The sequence below is a fragment of the Colossoma macropomum genome, unplaced genomic scaffold (genome assembly GCF_904425465.1).
Source record: "Colossoma macropomum unplaced genomic scaffold, Colossoma_macropomum, whole genome shotgun sequence".
Lineage (NCBI taxonomy): Eukaryota > Metazoa > Chordata > Actinopteri > Characiformes > Serrasalmidae > Colossoma > Colossoma macropomum.
The window spans coordinates 17,481,327-17,498,822 of NW_023494792.1; the positions used below are offsets into that span (position 1 = coordinate 17,481,327).

The 17,496-nt window shown below is 40.0% G+C and overlaps 1 protein-coding gene across 6 annotated transcripts in view; it reads right to left on the minus strand.

Annotated features, from left to right (window-relative positions):
* Window positions 1-241: 241 nt before the first annotated feature.
* Window positions 242-17,496, minus strand: part of cntn1a (contactin 1a) — an 81,485-nt gene continuing 64,230 nt past the window's right edge. For all 6 annotated transcript variants that reach the window (XM_036576311.1, XM_036576312.1, XM_036576315.1 and 3 more), the window contains 11 exons: window positions 17,031-17,203; window positions 14,370-14,502; window positions 11,207-11,371; window positions 10,648-10,797; window positions 10,215-10,285; window positions 9,861-10,095; window positions 7,632-7,735; window positions 6,187-6,370; window positions 5,860-5,978; window positions 5,199-5,355; window positions 242-3,824 (listed from right to left, as the gene is read on the minus strand). In XM_036576311.1, the coding sequence (XP_036432204.1) occupies window positions 3,748-3,824; window positions 5,199-5,355; window positions 5,860-5,978; window positions 6,187-6,370; window positions 7,632-7,735; window positions 9,861-10,095; window positions 10,215-10,285; window positions 10,648-10,797; window positions 11,207-11,371; window positions 14,370-14,502; window positions 17,031-17,203 (1,568 nt within the window). In that variant the 3' untranslated portion in view covers window positions 242-3,747. The remainder of the gene's footprint in view (window positions 3,825-5,198; window positions 5,356-5,859; window positions 5,979-6,186; window positions 6,371-7,631; window positions 7,736-9,860; window positions 10,096-10,214; window positions 10,286-10,647; window positions 10,798-11,206; window positions 11,372-14,369; window positions 14,503-17,030; window positions 17,204-17,496) is intronic.

The following is a 17,496-nucleotide window of genomic DNA, read 5'->3' on the forward strand; positions in this document are numbered from 1 at the left end:
TCTAAACCATTACAACAGTGGGTTCCAAAGGAAGGTTAAACCCCTAAAATCCTGTAGTCTGGGGGGCTAACAGAGGTCAGTATTCTTCACTCAACGAGCATAATGTGTGGCGGACTGTATGTTTGCCTAACTAACTTACAAAGACAGAAAATGGCTAATAGAGCCAATAAAGAGTTTCTTCATTTTATATGTAAGAATATATGCAGTAACTGAAATCCAGTGATAACACATTTGAGTCATGTTGGTTTTGTCTCTATAAACTTTAATTGAGAAGAATGGCTTGAATGACTCATGGGTTAGACTTTATCTACATCGTCTCTGACAAAGAGAGCTCGCCATTCAGGCTGAACAGACATTTTATTGGCTGACAGAGGCAGATCAGAAGAAGCTGAGTTACATGAGTCACCTTGATCGCAAATGAGTAGCTATGGCGTTCTAATGCAACTGGAACGAACCATTCATTTCCAGATCATGCATTTCAGGGCGTACCATTTCACCTCCAAATGTAGATTGCAAAAGTTAAAGGCATTCATGCATTTGGCAATTATTAATATTATTATTATTATTTTTGTTCATGTTGATGATTCTGTTGCCTGACTGGGAAAGAGAAAGCACTTTGTGGTGGTCATTGAATATTACTCACAAAATGTTGAAGCAATGGCTAAAATTCATACATATTTAAGGAGACAGTTGATCTGAAAGATCAAAATTTTATACGCTGTTTCATACACAAATAGTAATAAATGGCCTCAGACTCGAGAGAAAAAAAAACCTGAACCTATATTCTTACGTACTTTTTAGAAGTCATTTTGATCTTCAGATGGGAGATCTCCTTAAACATGACTGGAAATATCAAAACGCAGCATTTTAATTGAATAAACTAGAATATTGTCAAATAAGTGACAAATATTAACATATATTAATAACAAATAAAAGACAAGTATTTTGGGCGTGTCAGTAAACAGTTGTGAGAAAAATGAACCTTTAAAAGTAAGTGGATTTTGGCATAAACTGTTCTGGAATTGTGGTCTGATCTTAATAAATTCAGTCAATTTAGTTTTGGAAAAAGGGGTTATTGGAATTAGATGTTCTGTTCAGTTTAGGTTTGGGTTTGACCTGCACTGCCACATAAAAGAGCACCTGCTCTACATACCAGAATCTGGAGCAATGGTACACTCAAAAGAGATTTCAAAGAAAACCTGAAGAAAAGCTCTCATGACTCATAAGACTGGAAACTCAGGCCCTATGCTACTCTCTCTAGGAGTGGGTGTCCTACAAAGATCAGTGAAAGGGTTTGCCATAGAATCTTCCACAAATGAAAAAGAACCCAGGGGTTACTGTCCAGGATCTAAAGGCAGCTCTTGAACTGGACAAAATGTTCAAGAGTCTACCATAAGAAAAAAACATGAACATCAGACACTGCTCTGCTTTTGAACAGTACTGGTCTTCGTGTAAGGTGGCCAAGGAGGAAACCACTGCTCTTTAAAAACAACACTGCTCCCTGTCTCCAGTTTTCTAACAACCACCTGGAGGTTCCACAGCATTACTGGAACAATGTTCTATGGCCAGATGAGACAGAAGAACTTTATGGCAAATGTACACAACATTGTGTTTGAAGAAACAAAACAATACCTATATAAAAGCCTCATTTCAGCTGTGACATGGTGGAGGTAATATAATGATGTTAGACTACTTGACTTTTTCTCTATTAATGACCTTAACTGTTTAAACCATTGTTTGGAAAAGATATGGAATTATAAAATGTGGTTGTTGTGTGTTGTTTCTATGTATTATTCTGATTTAAATCAGATTATGATTTAGATCGGACCACATTTTAGAACACCAGTGAACTTTAGGGAGGTCTAGTGTCCAGCGAGCACTGTTTAGTCATTTCTTGACTCTAACACACCAACAAAGCTTGACAATTAAGTAAAGACAATAAACCAGGTGCGTTTGAGCAGAGAAATCACCAAACTGTGCTGGACTTCATCCCTCCAGCACCAGTTTGACACTTGGGTCTTAGGAGCAATTCACATAGAAATCCAGATCATTTCAAAGGGTTCACAAATCTCACAGCTGTATTATAGCATTTAGCAACAAATTCAGCTCAAGGAAAAATCATACTGGATGACTAAATGCTTCAGTCCATTCATGGCTCGTCTACTCATTCTCCACACTTCTACAAACAGCCCATCATAAATAAAATCCTTAAGCATAAAGGACACTATATAAAAAAAAAACAGTAAATGATCAGTGAAATTTTTTTTTTCCTTTAGGAATGGAATGCTTGTTTTTCCTTCATTTTTGCACCTCACTGATGTGGTCGTGATAAAAGCTCGAAGCAGTTAGCATTTGTAGCATCAGACACTGCACTGCTATTGAGTCCATACAACTGTTACTCAGAACATGACACGATTAAAAGCAATGGAGGTAAAGAAATGGGTCAGAAAATGAAATGTCAACATTCTTTACAAAGCACCTGTAACTCATACAGAGCTTCTAATGATACAGTCAAAACAAAGCCGCAGAGCCGTTTTCAGCCTCAGTTTGGTTCATGGTTAGACAATGAGTACTAACGACATTGGTTGAAATCGTAAAGCGCTGCTGTAGCATCACCCTGGTCTGCATTCACAGTTCCCCAAGCTAAGAGTGACAGTCAAGCATCAGTTTGACCAAAACATCACTCCTACCTAGAGATACTTTGAGAACACGGCCCCAGGCATGCCACAGTGGATATTGCCATAGTCTACACACACATAGACACACTTACATATATACATATACATTTCCATAATATATGTATATGTGCATGAGTCCTGTTTGTGTTTAAAACCATGGGTTAGATATGTTTTCCACACATATATTACACATACAAACACAATATTACTCCTCGGTACAGAATTTCAGCAATGATGATAAATTTACAATTTTATTTGACCCCTGACGATCCTCACTTAGATCCCAGAAGCGACATGCACACATCTCAATTCCAGCTGTTCATTTACTCTTGTGTAAGGGCTTTGAAATCTCTTTAAGTAAAATAATCTTTCTATTAGAGATATGTTAATATGAGCAAAGAAATAATATATTGAAATATATTAAGAGATCGATAGCTTATAAATTATTGCATATACATATACTAGCTTGAAATAAATTGCTATATTGTCTGTTATGCATCACCTTAATTAGAGCATTGAGTCCAAGTAGTAGGATAGGAGTTTGCTTTGACTGTATCCATTAAGGGAGGGATGTGCTTTAGTTTTGAAATGATAAAGGGAGTGCCACTGATTTGCAAACTACATATAAAACAATTATCAGACCCTCTTACACTAATCTTTTATCATAAGTCACTTGCAGAAAAGAGCAAGCTGCTCAAAGAATGTTATGACTGAAATTGAAACAACGTTGGAATTTTTGTGTTTTAAATCGTGAAATGCAGAGATCTTTACCGCAAGCAGCCCAAGAGTAAAAGATCAGGGTAAGAGATATTGTAAGGCATACTGAACAAGAGAGAACTCCTTTGATGCTTTTCCATGTTTGTAATCTTGATTCTGAAAGTGGAGTATCCTCCATGTCCTTGTACTTTACGGATTTCTATAGTGTCTTTTCTTCCCACAAAGCTTATTCCAAGTTGGGAATATTCATCGTTGAGCTTCGGCGTTTGTGGAATAAGAGTCCTGTAAGGCGTCATCCTGCGAGAGTCCTCTTCACTGAAGGAGTGAAGACAGAGGAGGGATGGCGCTACATTCAGAGTGCCAGGCTGAGCACTGCAACCAGGAGCAGGACACAGATGCTGAGAGACTGGGCCACCAAGACACCCCCACCTGCACAAACACACAAGCAAGAGGACAGAGAAAGTCAGGAAAAATATGCAAAAGTTTGGGCACTTTTGGTCAAATTATATCCTTTATATCATTCTCTATGGAGAACACACTTCTGCACGTTTTAATGCACTAGTACTGTTTATTTGCTGAATTTAGCATATTGAGGAAATAAAACCATAAAATGTGGCCTGTGCAAAAGTTATGGCATGTTTTTTCCCTAGTATGCTCAGTTATGGCAATTTTTCCCCAATATGCTCAGAATAAATTTTCCAATTTATCCAGAAGGTAAATAGAAATTGTGGACTAAAGTTTGCAGGAAAATCTCATGTTTAAGTTTGTTCTCTGTAGAGGATGTGTTAACTTATTTTCAGTTACAAATCAACAAAACCAGGGTTGACCAGGACTTCAAGAAATAACTGAAAGATCTTTAACAACACCTAACAACTGTGCAAGACCTTGTAGACCACCAAAACTGTCACCAGATAATTTATCTTTGAAAGGCAAACAGAAATCAAGCTCCACTCTTGCTTCAAATCTGAAAAAAATCCTCAAGTGTTTCTGTCCATGTGTAGCTGCCAAGAAGACCTTACTGAGAAAAGAAAATAGACAAAAAACAAGAAAAACTGAAAGTCAAACAAAGAATCTGCTATTGTGCTCAGAACAATGGACTGACTGCCCCAGAGTCCAGACATCAACATCACTGAGTGTGTTTAAGATTAGATATATTTAGTTCTTGAGGCTTCTGTGTAATATTTTGTAAAATTCTTTTTTTTCTGACACTGAAAAAGGAATAACTTGTACTTAATGGTCGTTTTGACTGGAAAGTAAACAAAGGAAGGGTGGCCTCTGACTTTTGCACAGTACTGTATGTAGCTTTGTGAAACATAATATATAAAACTCATGGCACAGAGTACAGCATTGTAAGCAAAAAAAACAGCACTCAAAGTGAGTCTCATCTATCATTATGGTACCCCCTCTGTCTTTTCTCTCTCCCTTAGCCTGTCAGCACCTGTTCATGACCACAGGTGCCTGACACTGACAAATGGCCACACTGACACCTATGTGATCCAACCAGAAATGCTCACATGAAAGAGAGGGAGAAAAATCCTCTCAACATTAACTTATTCGACCCTGGTCTGGTACATATATATATATATATATATATATATATATATATGCACACACAGGAACATGCACGCACACGTACATATCTGAAAGAATGACTAATATTTACATAATTGTTACTGATGTACTATTTTTTCTGCCACACTGTTAACGTACCATTCTAGGACCAAATAACAGACTTATCATGAAGTAAAATAAAACAACACACACAGAGTAGGTATCTCACATTATTGCTAGAGGAGAGCTCACCTGAGATGCGCACTTGTGCCACAGCTCCGTCTCCACCCTCACTGTGTGCTCTCACCTCCACCAGATAATCTCCATCCTTGCGCATGGGCAGGTCTATATACTGCTTATCTGTGGTGTAAAGCACCCCAGTGCTTCGGCCCTCCTGCCTGTAGAGAACCTGGAAGAGCAGGTGGGAATACACAAATATTTACTTACAAAAACAGGCCATGCTAACATACACAACACTCAAATGGAAAAATGCAGTCAGCCAGCTTAGTTCAGTTTTACAACCATTGCAATTATAATGAATAAAAATATATTTTTATGTATTCAAAACATAAAAAATGCCAAATGAAAATTTGAAACTACATTGTTATAAGCTTTGAGGCATACTTTTTACTCTTCTCATTGAGGAAGGCCGTGTGCTAAAACACGTCTGTGCTTTTTTCTGTAGCCTTAATAACTACTTATTATACAATTATACAAGTGCTGTCAAGTTGTCTTCTTGCATTCTCATCACTCATGTAACTCCAAAACTATTTATTAAAGCATTGTCATGATCTTAGGCTAAAACATTAACCTTAATTAAGTAGGAGTGCTGTTTCAAACCAGACAGAATATTCATTTAGTCCCAGTAAACTGATTGCGTGACACTACCACTTAATGTTTATGTGTAACACACCTTGTAACACTGCACTGTGGACTCATTGACTAAAGGCTCCACTTGCTCCCAGGCAATGTTGACTGATGTCCCACTGGGATTCATCTTCGTGCTGATTATATTTGGAGGCCGACTTGGAGCTGAGAGGAGAGGAAAACTCATATGAGCCTTATACATGTGTTCAGATATGATAACGAGTATGAGATCTGAGGGGAGAGCTCTGAATACTAAGTTGAAAAAGTTGGAAGTGTTGGATCTCAGTATTTTATCCATTAGTTCAAGTGTGTATCCAGTCAAACAATATGGTAAAAAACAGCAGGCAAGGTTTAATGAAAGTATATAGCTTACGAGCTTTCTTTGTGTGGATCTCATATCGTTGGCTGGGTGGTCCATATCCTGCACCATTGAATGCACGCACTTCAATGACGTAATGTGAGTCAGGCTTCATGTTGTCAAGGCGCGTCTGGTTCTCTCTGTTGGAGATGCGCTGTGCTGTCGCCTCATTCTCCATTGACTTCCTCCAGTATCTCACCTGCCACAGGACAAATACATGCTACTAATGCTACCGGGTAGCACACTTAGTACTAAATAGTTACTGTGATAGAACAACATGGTATTTGTAAACTAAACTTTTAGAGAACATGTCCATTCCTACAAAATGTGTTTTATCATTATAATGTAACTCTAATACAACAAAAGTTGTATGGCTAGCAAATCATCACATAGTATGTGTAGGGCTGCCAAGAGAAACAACTCAAGAATCACATGAATGTAAAAATGTTTGCAGTATGCAACTGCTGTCAAAGTCAGTTGTGCAATTTGAGCTTGTAATCAAATTTTGCTGGTTGACATAATTAAGGTATTGAACTCTTTACGTTGGTGCACTCTGTGCGTTACAATGAGAAGCAGAGCACATGTTAAGCTTTAGGGGATGTTTAAGTAATGCTGGTGTACATTACGGTTCATGAAGACTGGACTTGAGTGAAGACTTGTAAAAGCATGAAGTTTTCTCTCTTTCCCCCTTTGAGTTAACGCCGCCAATGAGGTAAGCAAGGTTATATGTGTGTTCCCACATTATGTTTATACATATGGGTTAGCCTACAGCTAAAATGCTAGTGGAGGTCACATAGTACTGTGATGGCATATCTACGTTTTGATACAAGTTTAATGGCTTATAGCCTTCGGTTTAATGTGAGCTATATTTGTGTTGTGCTGTTTTATAATGGTTATTTTCTATGCGAATGTTGCTGTATTGCACTAGACTCATTTTATGATTTGTGTATTTATTTATCTAGTTCTCACAGTACGTATGATGGCATGGATGTCAAAATTAAATGCTTGTAACTCGATAAGTGCCTTTTGTTCGTGATTTAACTGGAGGGAGCTACAGCAATTACACACCATACACTACTACTACTCTACACTACTCTACTCTAGACACTACACTGCAAAAGTCAGAGACCATTCTTTCATTTATGTAATTTCCAGTTAAAACAGCCATTCAGTTATTCATTTTCAGTGTCAGAAAAAAAGAAAACATATAACTAACAGAGCCTTCCACCTAATGACCGCTGGGATAGGCTCCAGCACCCCCCTCGACCCAGGAGGATAAGCGGTTTAGAAAATGTGTGTGTGTATACTTAAAAGAAAATTATACATAAACCTCATTGTGTGTTTGTGTGTGTTTTCTGCTATTTTCTGACACTAACTTTGAATGGAAAATTTGAATGGAAAACAAATAAATGAAAGGTCAGTCTCTGACTTTTGCATAGTACTGCACATGCAACACTCACCTGATAGCCCTCTACTGTCTGCTGTAAGACTGGCTGCCACCATACAATGGCCTCTGTCGCTGAGAGAGTTCTGGCCTCTACAATGGTGGGGGCTTCTGAGGGCACTGAGGATACACAGGAAGAGCGACAAATACATCACAACAAACACATCTACACACTGAGCCTTGGGCATAAACTACAGAACTAAAAGTTTGGTCTGTCCATACATCCAAATAAAATGCTTTCAAACATACACACTATAGCCATACAGATAAAGTCATTTACACTTAAGCTACAGAACATGGACCACCATCACTCTCTCCTGCCTAATTTCTTGTACGAGTTATGACCCAAGTCCTGCCCTACATCTGCTGTGGCCAATGCTCCTCTTGTGCCGAATCTCTGTCTGGGCTCGGCCCCAAGGATGTGTCAGAGCATTCAGCTGCTTCCCCACTAACATCGCACTGGGTTACCAGGACGACAGAGCCTCGAGATGCAGGAAAGAATGTCGGGCAGAATGGTGTCATGGCTGTCTTTCAGTGTGTGTTAATAAGTGGGTTAAATGTCTAGAATACCCGCAGCTGGTATTATCAGCTTAATGTCAGTGTTACGGTGATCAGAGTAAATCCCAAGACTAGACGAGAGGGGAGGCTACTAATCATAAGGACTTAGAATTTTTAGGATTTGGAAGGAGAAATGACTGTGTTGAATAAGGGAATGAGTGTCTGAGTGGAGCTCTGGTGAAAGTTTAAAATCAGAACTGGAATTAACAGAAAACAGAACAGAATTAACAGAAACTAGCATCCCTTCATGTACAGGCTTTCAAAATGTACTATGTAATGTACTATGTACATAGTAATGCCACTTGTAAGGAGCAGTATGGCCAAAAATCTATATCACGGTAAAATTAGAATTTCTGATGGTTTTGTTATATGTCACTGTATATATATTCATATCAAACCATTTTAGATGCTTAAGTAAACCTATTTTTGTGGCTTATTATCCTGGGATGTCTCTTCACTTTTAAATAAGAGCCATTTTTAACAACTAAAGTAAATCAAAACTGCAAAACAGCAAAAATAAAATTGCACAATACATAGATAAGCCTATGTCAATACTGCTTTCTGTCAACACCTGCCCCGCAGGCCCAGGAAAAACAGTGCTTAATGTTGTTTCACATCTTAATTTCCATAAAGCTGAAGTTGTCTTCAGTTTGCCAGCTTTTTGTTCAAACTTTTTGTTCCACTTTAAACAGAGCAGCAGATACATATCTGAACATGTACCTGAATATAACTGTTGTACCATTTAACGTGGACATTAAATGAAGTCAACTTCAGCCTAGTCGAAATTCTTAAGTCATTCGTCTCATTTCTGCGTCCCATGCTTCCGACCGCTACACACTGCTGTAATTTGGAAAATATCACAGCTATAGAGATATCATTATCAGCTGTTCCACAGCTTGCTGCAAGCAAAAACCACAAGAGCGCTCTCTGATGAAGCTGACTGAGTCAGGCAGATATAAACAGAAGCTCTCTGGTGTGCATGTTAGGCTAAGGCTAACCCCAAAAGACCATTCATTCCTTCATGTCTGCTGCCTCAAAAAACAAAGTCTACTACTTCAAATGCAACAGACTAGACAGCAGGAGGTGGTTGAGGTCCTGCTGTTTTCATTTGAAATGTGACTGAAATGTGACTTTGCACTGTTTGTATGTAGCGTTATCTGTGCTTATTTATTTGTCATACCTGTGTTTCAACTGGTGTACGAGATAAACTGATATACCACCCACTACTAAAGATCACAATAACGGCTTGTGCAGTATTACTAAGGAAATAGGGCAAATTATCTACACCAGTGGCTCTCAGACCAGTCCTCAGGGCCCTCCAGATGGTCCACACCTTTGCTCTGTCTTTATGTGTTGGGTTAGAGCAAATACGGACTGACCGGGGGACCTGAGGGCTCGTATGAGAACTACTGATCTACACCATGCAATGTAGCTCTGTTCACCTCTGACAGAAAATCTGCACAGAAAACATCACACTGGTTTAGACTTATTATGACACAAGAAATACATTTATATCTGCATTTTTCCCTAAAATCTCCAGACAGACTGAAATCTTTTTTTGGTCATGTCTGTGATTTGCTAAAAATGACATATCTGTAGGCTTAACCCACCTCGGTGTTGCTGTGACTCTACTACAGAACGTTAAGAGTACATGTAAATTGACAGCAGGTCTGCCTCAGACACCCACCATCCTGAGCAGAGTATATGGCAGCAGTGAGGCTGTAAGGTCCCTCTCCTTTGCTGTTAAAGGCCTTCACTTTCACATCAAACTTTGTGGCAGGAGGAATGGAGGGGTCTTTGTGGACGTAACGTCTGGCCTCAGGGTCTGCGACGGTCACTTTACGCCACTGAAAGCCATCCTCAGGCTTGAATGCAATGATGTAACCAAAGTTACTGCCATAGTAGTACTGGGGCTGCACAGGCTGAGGACAGAATAGAAATCAGGGAGTCATTTAGATAAACCTGTTCATGGAATGCAACAGAAAATGAAAATATTCCACTAGAGCTAAAAATAGGCATTCACAAACAAAACGGTACCTACCGTCCATGTGATGGTGAGCTCTCTACTTGTTCCCCCACCTCCACCTACATCTGAGGGTGCCACCACAGGAACTAACATGGGAGAAGAATGTGAGACTTTGCATTTCCAAAGGGCTTCTATAAACTGCTGTGAATACTAACAGCACCAAACAGTAGAAACATTTGTCTACTCTTAATTTCAGATCGGATGGAGCAGATAAAGTCAAGGCCATCACCTTGTTTTTAATGCAGTCTCTGAATCATTTAAACTGAAAATACTAACTAAATTTCACAAGGTTCTCCAAAACAGTGCTCCACAAGCTCCACAACCCAGTAATGTGTCATTAGTAATTATATTCATTAACAATTTGGCACAGTTGTATCTCTCAATATGGCACGAAATATAAGTAAACAATAATGTTCATGCAACACTAAAATGAAACCCAGGAATATACCTGCATCCTGTGTTCTGGTTTTGGGAGATGGGTCACTAGGCTCTCCTGTACCCAGAGTGTTCGTAGCAATGACCCGAAACTCATATTCAGTCCAGGGAATCAGATCAACCACCGTGGCTGTTTCTGCGTTGCCTTCTACATTTGGAGGGGCTGAGAACATGTAAATTACAACTATCGGTCACAACGTACATTTTATGCACTACAGAAAATTCAAGAGCAAGAGCTTGGTTGGCATAATCTACTACAAGTTACTAGGAACTGACACTCTATGAACATGAATGTATGACAAATATGGCACCAAAACAAATCACTTGTGCCCTCACTGGACCTATGCAGATAAGGTTAACTACTTCAGCTTCACTCTTAAAACTCTTAAAACACCACTGCCAAGAGAGGAAAAAACTGCTATATCAAAAATGATCATCTCTAAGGTCTTTGGATCTTTTTCACATAGAATGCTACAAGAATAACAGTGCTTTGAAGTGTCAGCTAAATATAAAAGCAGAAAATCCTAAATGTTACTTGAGGAATTCCTGTTAGGCAGTACCGGTGTACTCACAGGTAACTGCATCTTTCCAGTCCTCCTCCGGTGTTCTGGTTTCTCTGTACTGGATGGTGTATTTGGAGATGGGGCTAAGGTTATCCGAACCCTGACTCCAGAGCAGCCTCACAGACTTCGGCCCAATCTCCTCCACACGAACCCCTCCAGAAGGTCCAGGAGGCCCTTAATATGTAATGAGAGAGAAACTGGCTTTCATCTACATTTTATTCGCTAATTAACTACAGTTTGGATTTGGGCATATCCCATTTCACTCACTCAAAATAACTACAGCCCAAAACTCTGGAAGGAAAGGTAATGCCTGATGTTTACTCTGCACTTCACATTCAACATTTTAGCACAAAATGTTAAATAATGACTGGTGCTGAGGAGTTTATGCTTGAGGTCTCAAGCATATTACCCACTTCCTATAAACGTTTTCCTCATAATATATCTGACCAAGCCGTTGGTTTTGGCTTCAACACACATTAAAATCCTGTAAATCAACCAAGAACCCTTAATGGAAAGCTCGGTCGTCCATTATTTCTCTGTTTATTTTCTTTGGTGCAGTTTCACCCTCTCTTTCCACAGAGATGGAAATAAATCAAGTGATAGAAAAGCCAGATTGTTAGCACTAGCTCTTGAACTCACACTCAGGGAGAAAAAGACAGAACTTCTCACAAGAAGGACTGTTAGTTGTGGTCATTGTCATGCAAAAGATTTCAGGTTTCAGCACTCGCGTTATGCTTATTACAAGAACTTGGGTCTGACGAATAAAGCCATCATCCAACATTTGAGTCAGTGAAGTAGTTTTGTACTAAAGTGCACTTAGACATGTTACTATTTGGGGCAAACGAATAACAGGATGTCTTTTAGAACCAATAAATCAGCGTCTTTGATTGCTGAGCGCTGCTGGGAATTAGCTGCTTTACGGAAGCTGAAGATCACCCCAGGCCTCAGGAAAATAACAGCATGAGCCTCATCGAAGTTACAAGAAGCATGAGAAGCTGAAATGCCATCATTGATCTCCATTCAACAGTATTTCCTCAGCAAAACAAACCGTGCAGTTTCATCTGTCATCGTAATCACTGACTCAATATTGAAACATTTAAACAGAATACACCTCAAATGACTTGTGTCTGGTTCCCTCCACACACCCAATAAGCACACATCATACACTGAACTGCAGTAAGCAAAAATGTCCTGATTGTCTATTATTAAAAATTAAGATTAAACAGGAGGAAAAGAAAGATGATGATGGTTCCTGTCATGCACAACACAATCGAGACATGCCCAGGAAATCCATTCTAATCTCTATCCTACAAATATGCCATGCTAAGACCTCCATCCCCAAACACATTGACCGTAGCTGTGTTTAATGCAGTTTATTTTGCAAATGGTTCCAAACTCAAGACTACATTATGGTCACTGGCACACCACCATGTCCCATTAGCAACCGCTAACATCTACGAAACACAGCCTGGCAAAATCAGACATCCGTAAGCAAAACAACAAATCTGTTATGACTGTCTTGTAACCACTGGAGAATAAGGAGAAGAACAGAGTTCTGGCAGAAGTCTATCATCCATTATAATCCTGGTGCCAGAAATAACATCGGTCACTCTCAATAATTTGCCATCTCTGTCTCTGAACTCCATATCACACCAAGAGGAACTTTACATTTCCCACTAAAACCCCTTTTTCTGCTGAAAATGACTGACCATAATTCTGGCTCCCTCTGCAGTTGGCCTCCACCCAAAACAGAAGGCTTTCAGGCCTCTGTGTGTGGGTGTGTGTGTTTGGTGTTTGTGAGTATTTTGACAGTGGCAGTATGGGGCGCCTAGGCTGGCAGACCTGTCCAAGCTAAAGCAGCACAGTCTGCTTACTCTTATTTGATTTACACCTCATTATCCAGCTCTCCCTACAGCACTGCAGCCAACCACTGAGCCCAGGGAAGAACATTACTCTTGCCTTCACTGCATCCTACGGCAAGCAGAATGTCAGGCAGTTCAGTTTATTAGAACATTTTCAGTGCAGTTTAATAATGGAATGGCACTCGCTGTCATAACATTTCTTTAACATTTCAAACACAAAGCTAATTAGTTTATCAAGACTCATCAACTGCCGTTTCACATGACACACTTAATTCCCAAGCGCAGTCCAAATAAATTACAATACAAGGAAGCTGGGAATAAAGGGCCTTTTTAGTCCATTACTCTACTGCTGATATGCTCCTACAACTGCATCTCTGGTACGACTTATATTTCACCTCTCACTGCAAATCAAAGGGTTACATAAAGAGACCCCTGTGAAAACAAAATTTGTTGTTATATGTTGTTAGTATATTCCAAAGTAGTTGAAATCTACACTCACTGGTCATTTCACTAGGTACACTGACCTCGTATCTACATTCATTGTCCATTTTATCAGGTCCATGTACCATCTAGGTGCTCTTTATAGTTCTACAATTACAGACTGTAGCCTGTTTCTCTGTATACTTTGTTACCGCCCTTTCACCCTGTTCTTCAACCCCCACAGGACCACCGCAGAGCAGGCATTATTTGGGTGGTGGATCATTCTCAGCACTGCAGTGATACTGACATAGTAGTGACATGTTAGCGAGTGTTGAGCTGGCAGTAGAATCAGCAGTGCTGCTGGATTTTTAGACACTGTGTCCAATCACTGTCCACTCTAAACACTCCTACCTTGTTGGTCCACCTTGTAGCTGTAAAGTTAGAGACAATTGCTCATCTGTTGCTGCACACCAACCTTCTATGTTTTGATCAGCAGTCAGTTTCTGGCCACAGGATGCTGTTGGCTGGGTATTTCACTGATGTGTTCAAAAACTACCTCATCGGTGTCACTGCAGTGCTGAGAATGATCCGCCACCCAAAAAATACCTGCTCTGTGGGGGTCCTGACCATTGATGAACAGGGTAAAAGGGGGCTAACAAATTATGCAGAGAAACAGATGGACTACAGTCTCTAATTGTAGGACTACAATGTGCCCCTACATGGTAAGTGGAGCTGATAAAATGGATAGTGAGTGTAGGTGCGAGGTAGATGTATAAGAAAGTGGCCAGTGAGTTTAAATATAAATATCAACTTTTTGTATGGGAAGTTTCCTTTGAAGAAGGCATTGCTGCTGTCTCATTCAAGGCAAAGTGTGTGCGCGTGTGTCATACCTCTCACCACCAGGTCAGCAGAGGCGGTGACATTGTCCACAGGTGTCTGGGCCATGCAGGTGTAGCGGCCTGCATGCTTCATCTGAGTGTTCTTAATCAGCAGCTCACAGCTCGACATGCCCGCCTGGCCATCCTGAGAGACACACATACAGACACGATGAGATCCAGAGGTATAGCTGCTGTGCACTAACATCACTGTGGAGTAATACTGATATTGAACAGAACTGCACATTGATAATGAGCAGCATTTCTCATCAAAACAGGGAGCAAAACATGGTGTCTCATAAATAACAGGCCTCAAAAGAGACCATAATAGAGTAAATCAGCCTAAATGCCACAACATCAATATCAACAGGGTATGTGGTACCAAAGTGGTCAAAGTATGTCATATCATTACTTATTCACACTGCATAGGGTTCAATTAATTTCAGCGGCCACACTGATTAATGGAATTTTGCATCACTTAAAGGAAGTGCTATTTAGTGCAGTAAGTCATTCAGCTCTGCCACAACACAAACAGCATACAGTGAAACACCCAGTAAGTGCCTAAGTGCCGGAATGGCAAAAGAAAGAGGTCTTGCTGCATGAACGCAGCCTGCCACAGGCCATCATCCATCATTAGTCCATTATAGGCTCCCTCTCTTTCACTGAGAGGAGATGAGAGATGATGAATGCAGGTAGGTGAGGCTGGACTATTTTAGAGTCTATGCCAAGCTGGCTTATTGAGAATGGATGAGTGGGGAAATCACTGCTCAAATCTAAAAGGCCAACAGCATCAGTCATGTCTTTTAGAAGCATGTCTTGCCTAGCTTTAAAGACGTACTTTTACAAATGATATCGGCATCATTTTTCGCATGTGTTTAAATTACAAATTAAGTGAGCACCTGTGGAGATATACACAGTTAAGTGACTTTTACATTTTTTAAGACAAACTGTTCAGTGTGAAAAATAGTCTAATGTCCCACTGGGGACAATTTTGAAAAAAAAGACAGTTTACTGTATTAACTAAGCCCCTTTGATATTTTTAAAAGAGACTTTAATCTATGTGCACAAGACCTAGTACAATTCCTCCAGCTTTACCTACAGTGCTTGTCTGAACAGAAACTGATTACTGAGAAAGACAATGATGCCTTGGTTTGTGCAATGTTTCTGCAACATTTTTGTCGTGACAGTTTCCAGTTTTTTGTTTTACCCAGTAAAAAAAAAAGTCATGGCAGTGTATTTTGTACATGATTCTATTTTGCTTGAGAGAAACAGGAAAAATCTGGGTGTCTGCTACTACGCAGAAGTGATGCAGCATGGCTCGAAAAGCAGAACATTTCTGTGTTCTGTGCTTTTGTTTGTACAGTGATTGTACAATGATTCAGAAATGAAGGAAGTGCTGAGTGTTCATGTTGAGAACATCACGTCCTGTTTAACAAGACTTCCATAGCAAATGTGAATGCATACATCTTGGTAAAATATGATTTATGTGCTGACCTATCATCAGAAACTCTGCGTAGTTTGGCAGGACAGGAAATTTAATTGCAAAATAACCAACACCAGACCACTGTTTTATTGTGATGTGCAGGAGCAGGAGATTTTTCAAAATGGGGCTGCAACCCACGGGAGACAAAGGCATGGGCAAACTCATGAGAATATCTCGCTTAAAATCTACTAAATTCTTGAAAGAAATACATTTTTAAGATGTAATGCCTGACAGTCATCAACTTTTTTTTTAATTCAGTGATTCTTGCTCGAAGAGAGCAGGTAACTGTTTGCAATCATGCGTTTTCCATTAGACTGATAAAACCTACAGCACAGAAGTGCATTTATAAAGCTATCTGGATAGCCAATCAGAATGATACTGACATAATCCCGACAGCTGGAGCCAGCTTAATGTGTGAAAACTATCAGATGCTTCGTCTGAGTATGGGCAGAGCCAGAGACGAGGAGACAGATCACTGTTAAAAAAATTAACGGAAAAGCTCTCGACATGATGTCTGTGGAAAAAGTCTAGAACTTCAATAAAATGGGCCATTCAGCTTGCTGGTTAAGCTGTAAGCAGGAAAAGAAATCCCGCTCTTTGTGGATATTTGCGCATGTGCAATGACGATGCCAAGCAGTGGCCAGTGCACTGCCCAGTGACAATGTCAAGCAGAACAAGCTGAAAAAGTGTTCATTATTTGTGTTATTTGAACCAAACGCTACAAACTATTTATGCTCTTTTTGTTAATTTCACCAGTGATATCAAATATGTTATTGACATGTTAATGTAGCTTTTACTTTCAGGTTTACGGGGTCTCTCCCCATTCAAAGAGATAGGAGTCTGTTCTCACATGACTAGAAATAACTGCCCGGTGATGATGTCGAGATGGCTGTCGAGTGGACAGACTTTCCGATATGGAGCTTGGCGGAGTGTCTGAGTCTGACATCAAAGCGTTGCAAGTCTGAACAGTGTAAGGACCACACATGTGAAGGTATGCTGGTAATGTACTGGGCTTTAAGTGTGAAAATGATGCCAGGAAGTGATCATTAAAGCAGCTACATTCAGTCCACTGCCAAACCTGTCAGGCTAAGCTCACTACAAAAAAATCACTTGTCTGCAGTAATAACACAGTGTGAAGAGCACTCTGTGAACAGTGCTGCTGTCAGCATTTTAAGTGTGGTCGGTAGTCTCACCATGACGTATTGGTAATATTCTTCCTCCTTGTCGAAGTCGATCACATGGTCGTTGAGAGTCCAGATGAAGGTGAGGTCAAGACTTGAGTCGTGTGATGCGGCGCACTGCATCTTGGTATTTTCACCCACACTCACATCAGCATTCGAGGGAGCAAGTGTGATCTTAGTGGCGTCTGAAGAACAGTGAAAAAAATTCTGTCTGTCTGGCAACATGCATTTCTCATTCCTCTTTACAGATCTACGACAATCTGTGATGCAGTTCAGTCAGAAAAAGAGAGATGACCACAGCTCAGGAGGAACTGACTCTGTTAATGTTTATGTATTTAAATTTTAACTTCATTCAGTGTTTACAACATAACAAACCTGGCATAAAGGAATGTGTTAAATGAACTGCTGGAGCTCATGTTTTAGGAGACTGCATTCTGTATTTTCAGCCAGCAGAGGGCAGGGCTGAGTCATTTATCGA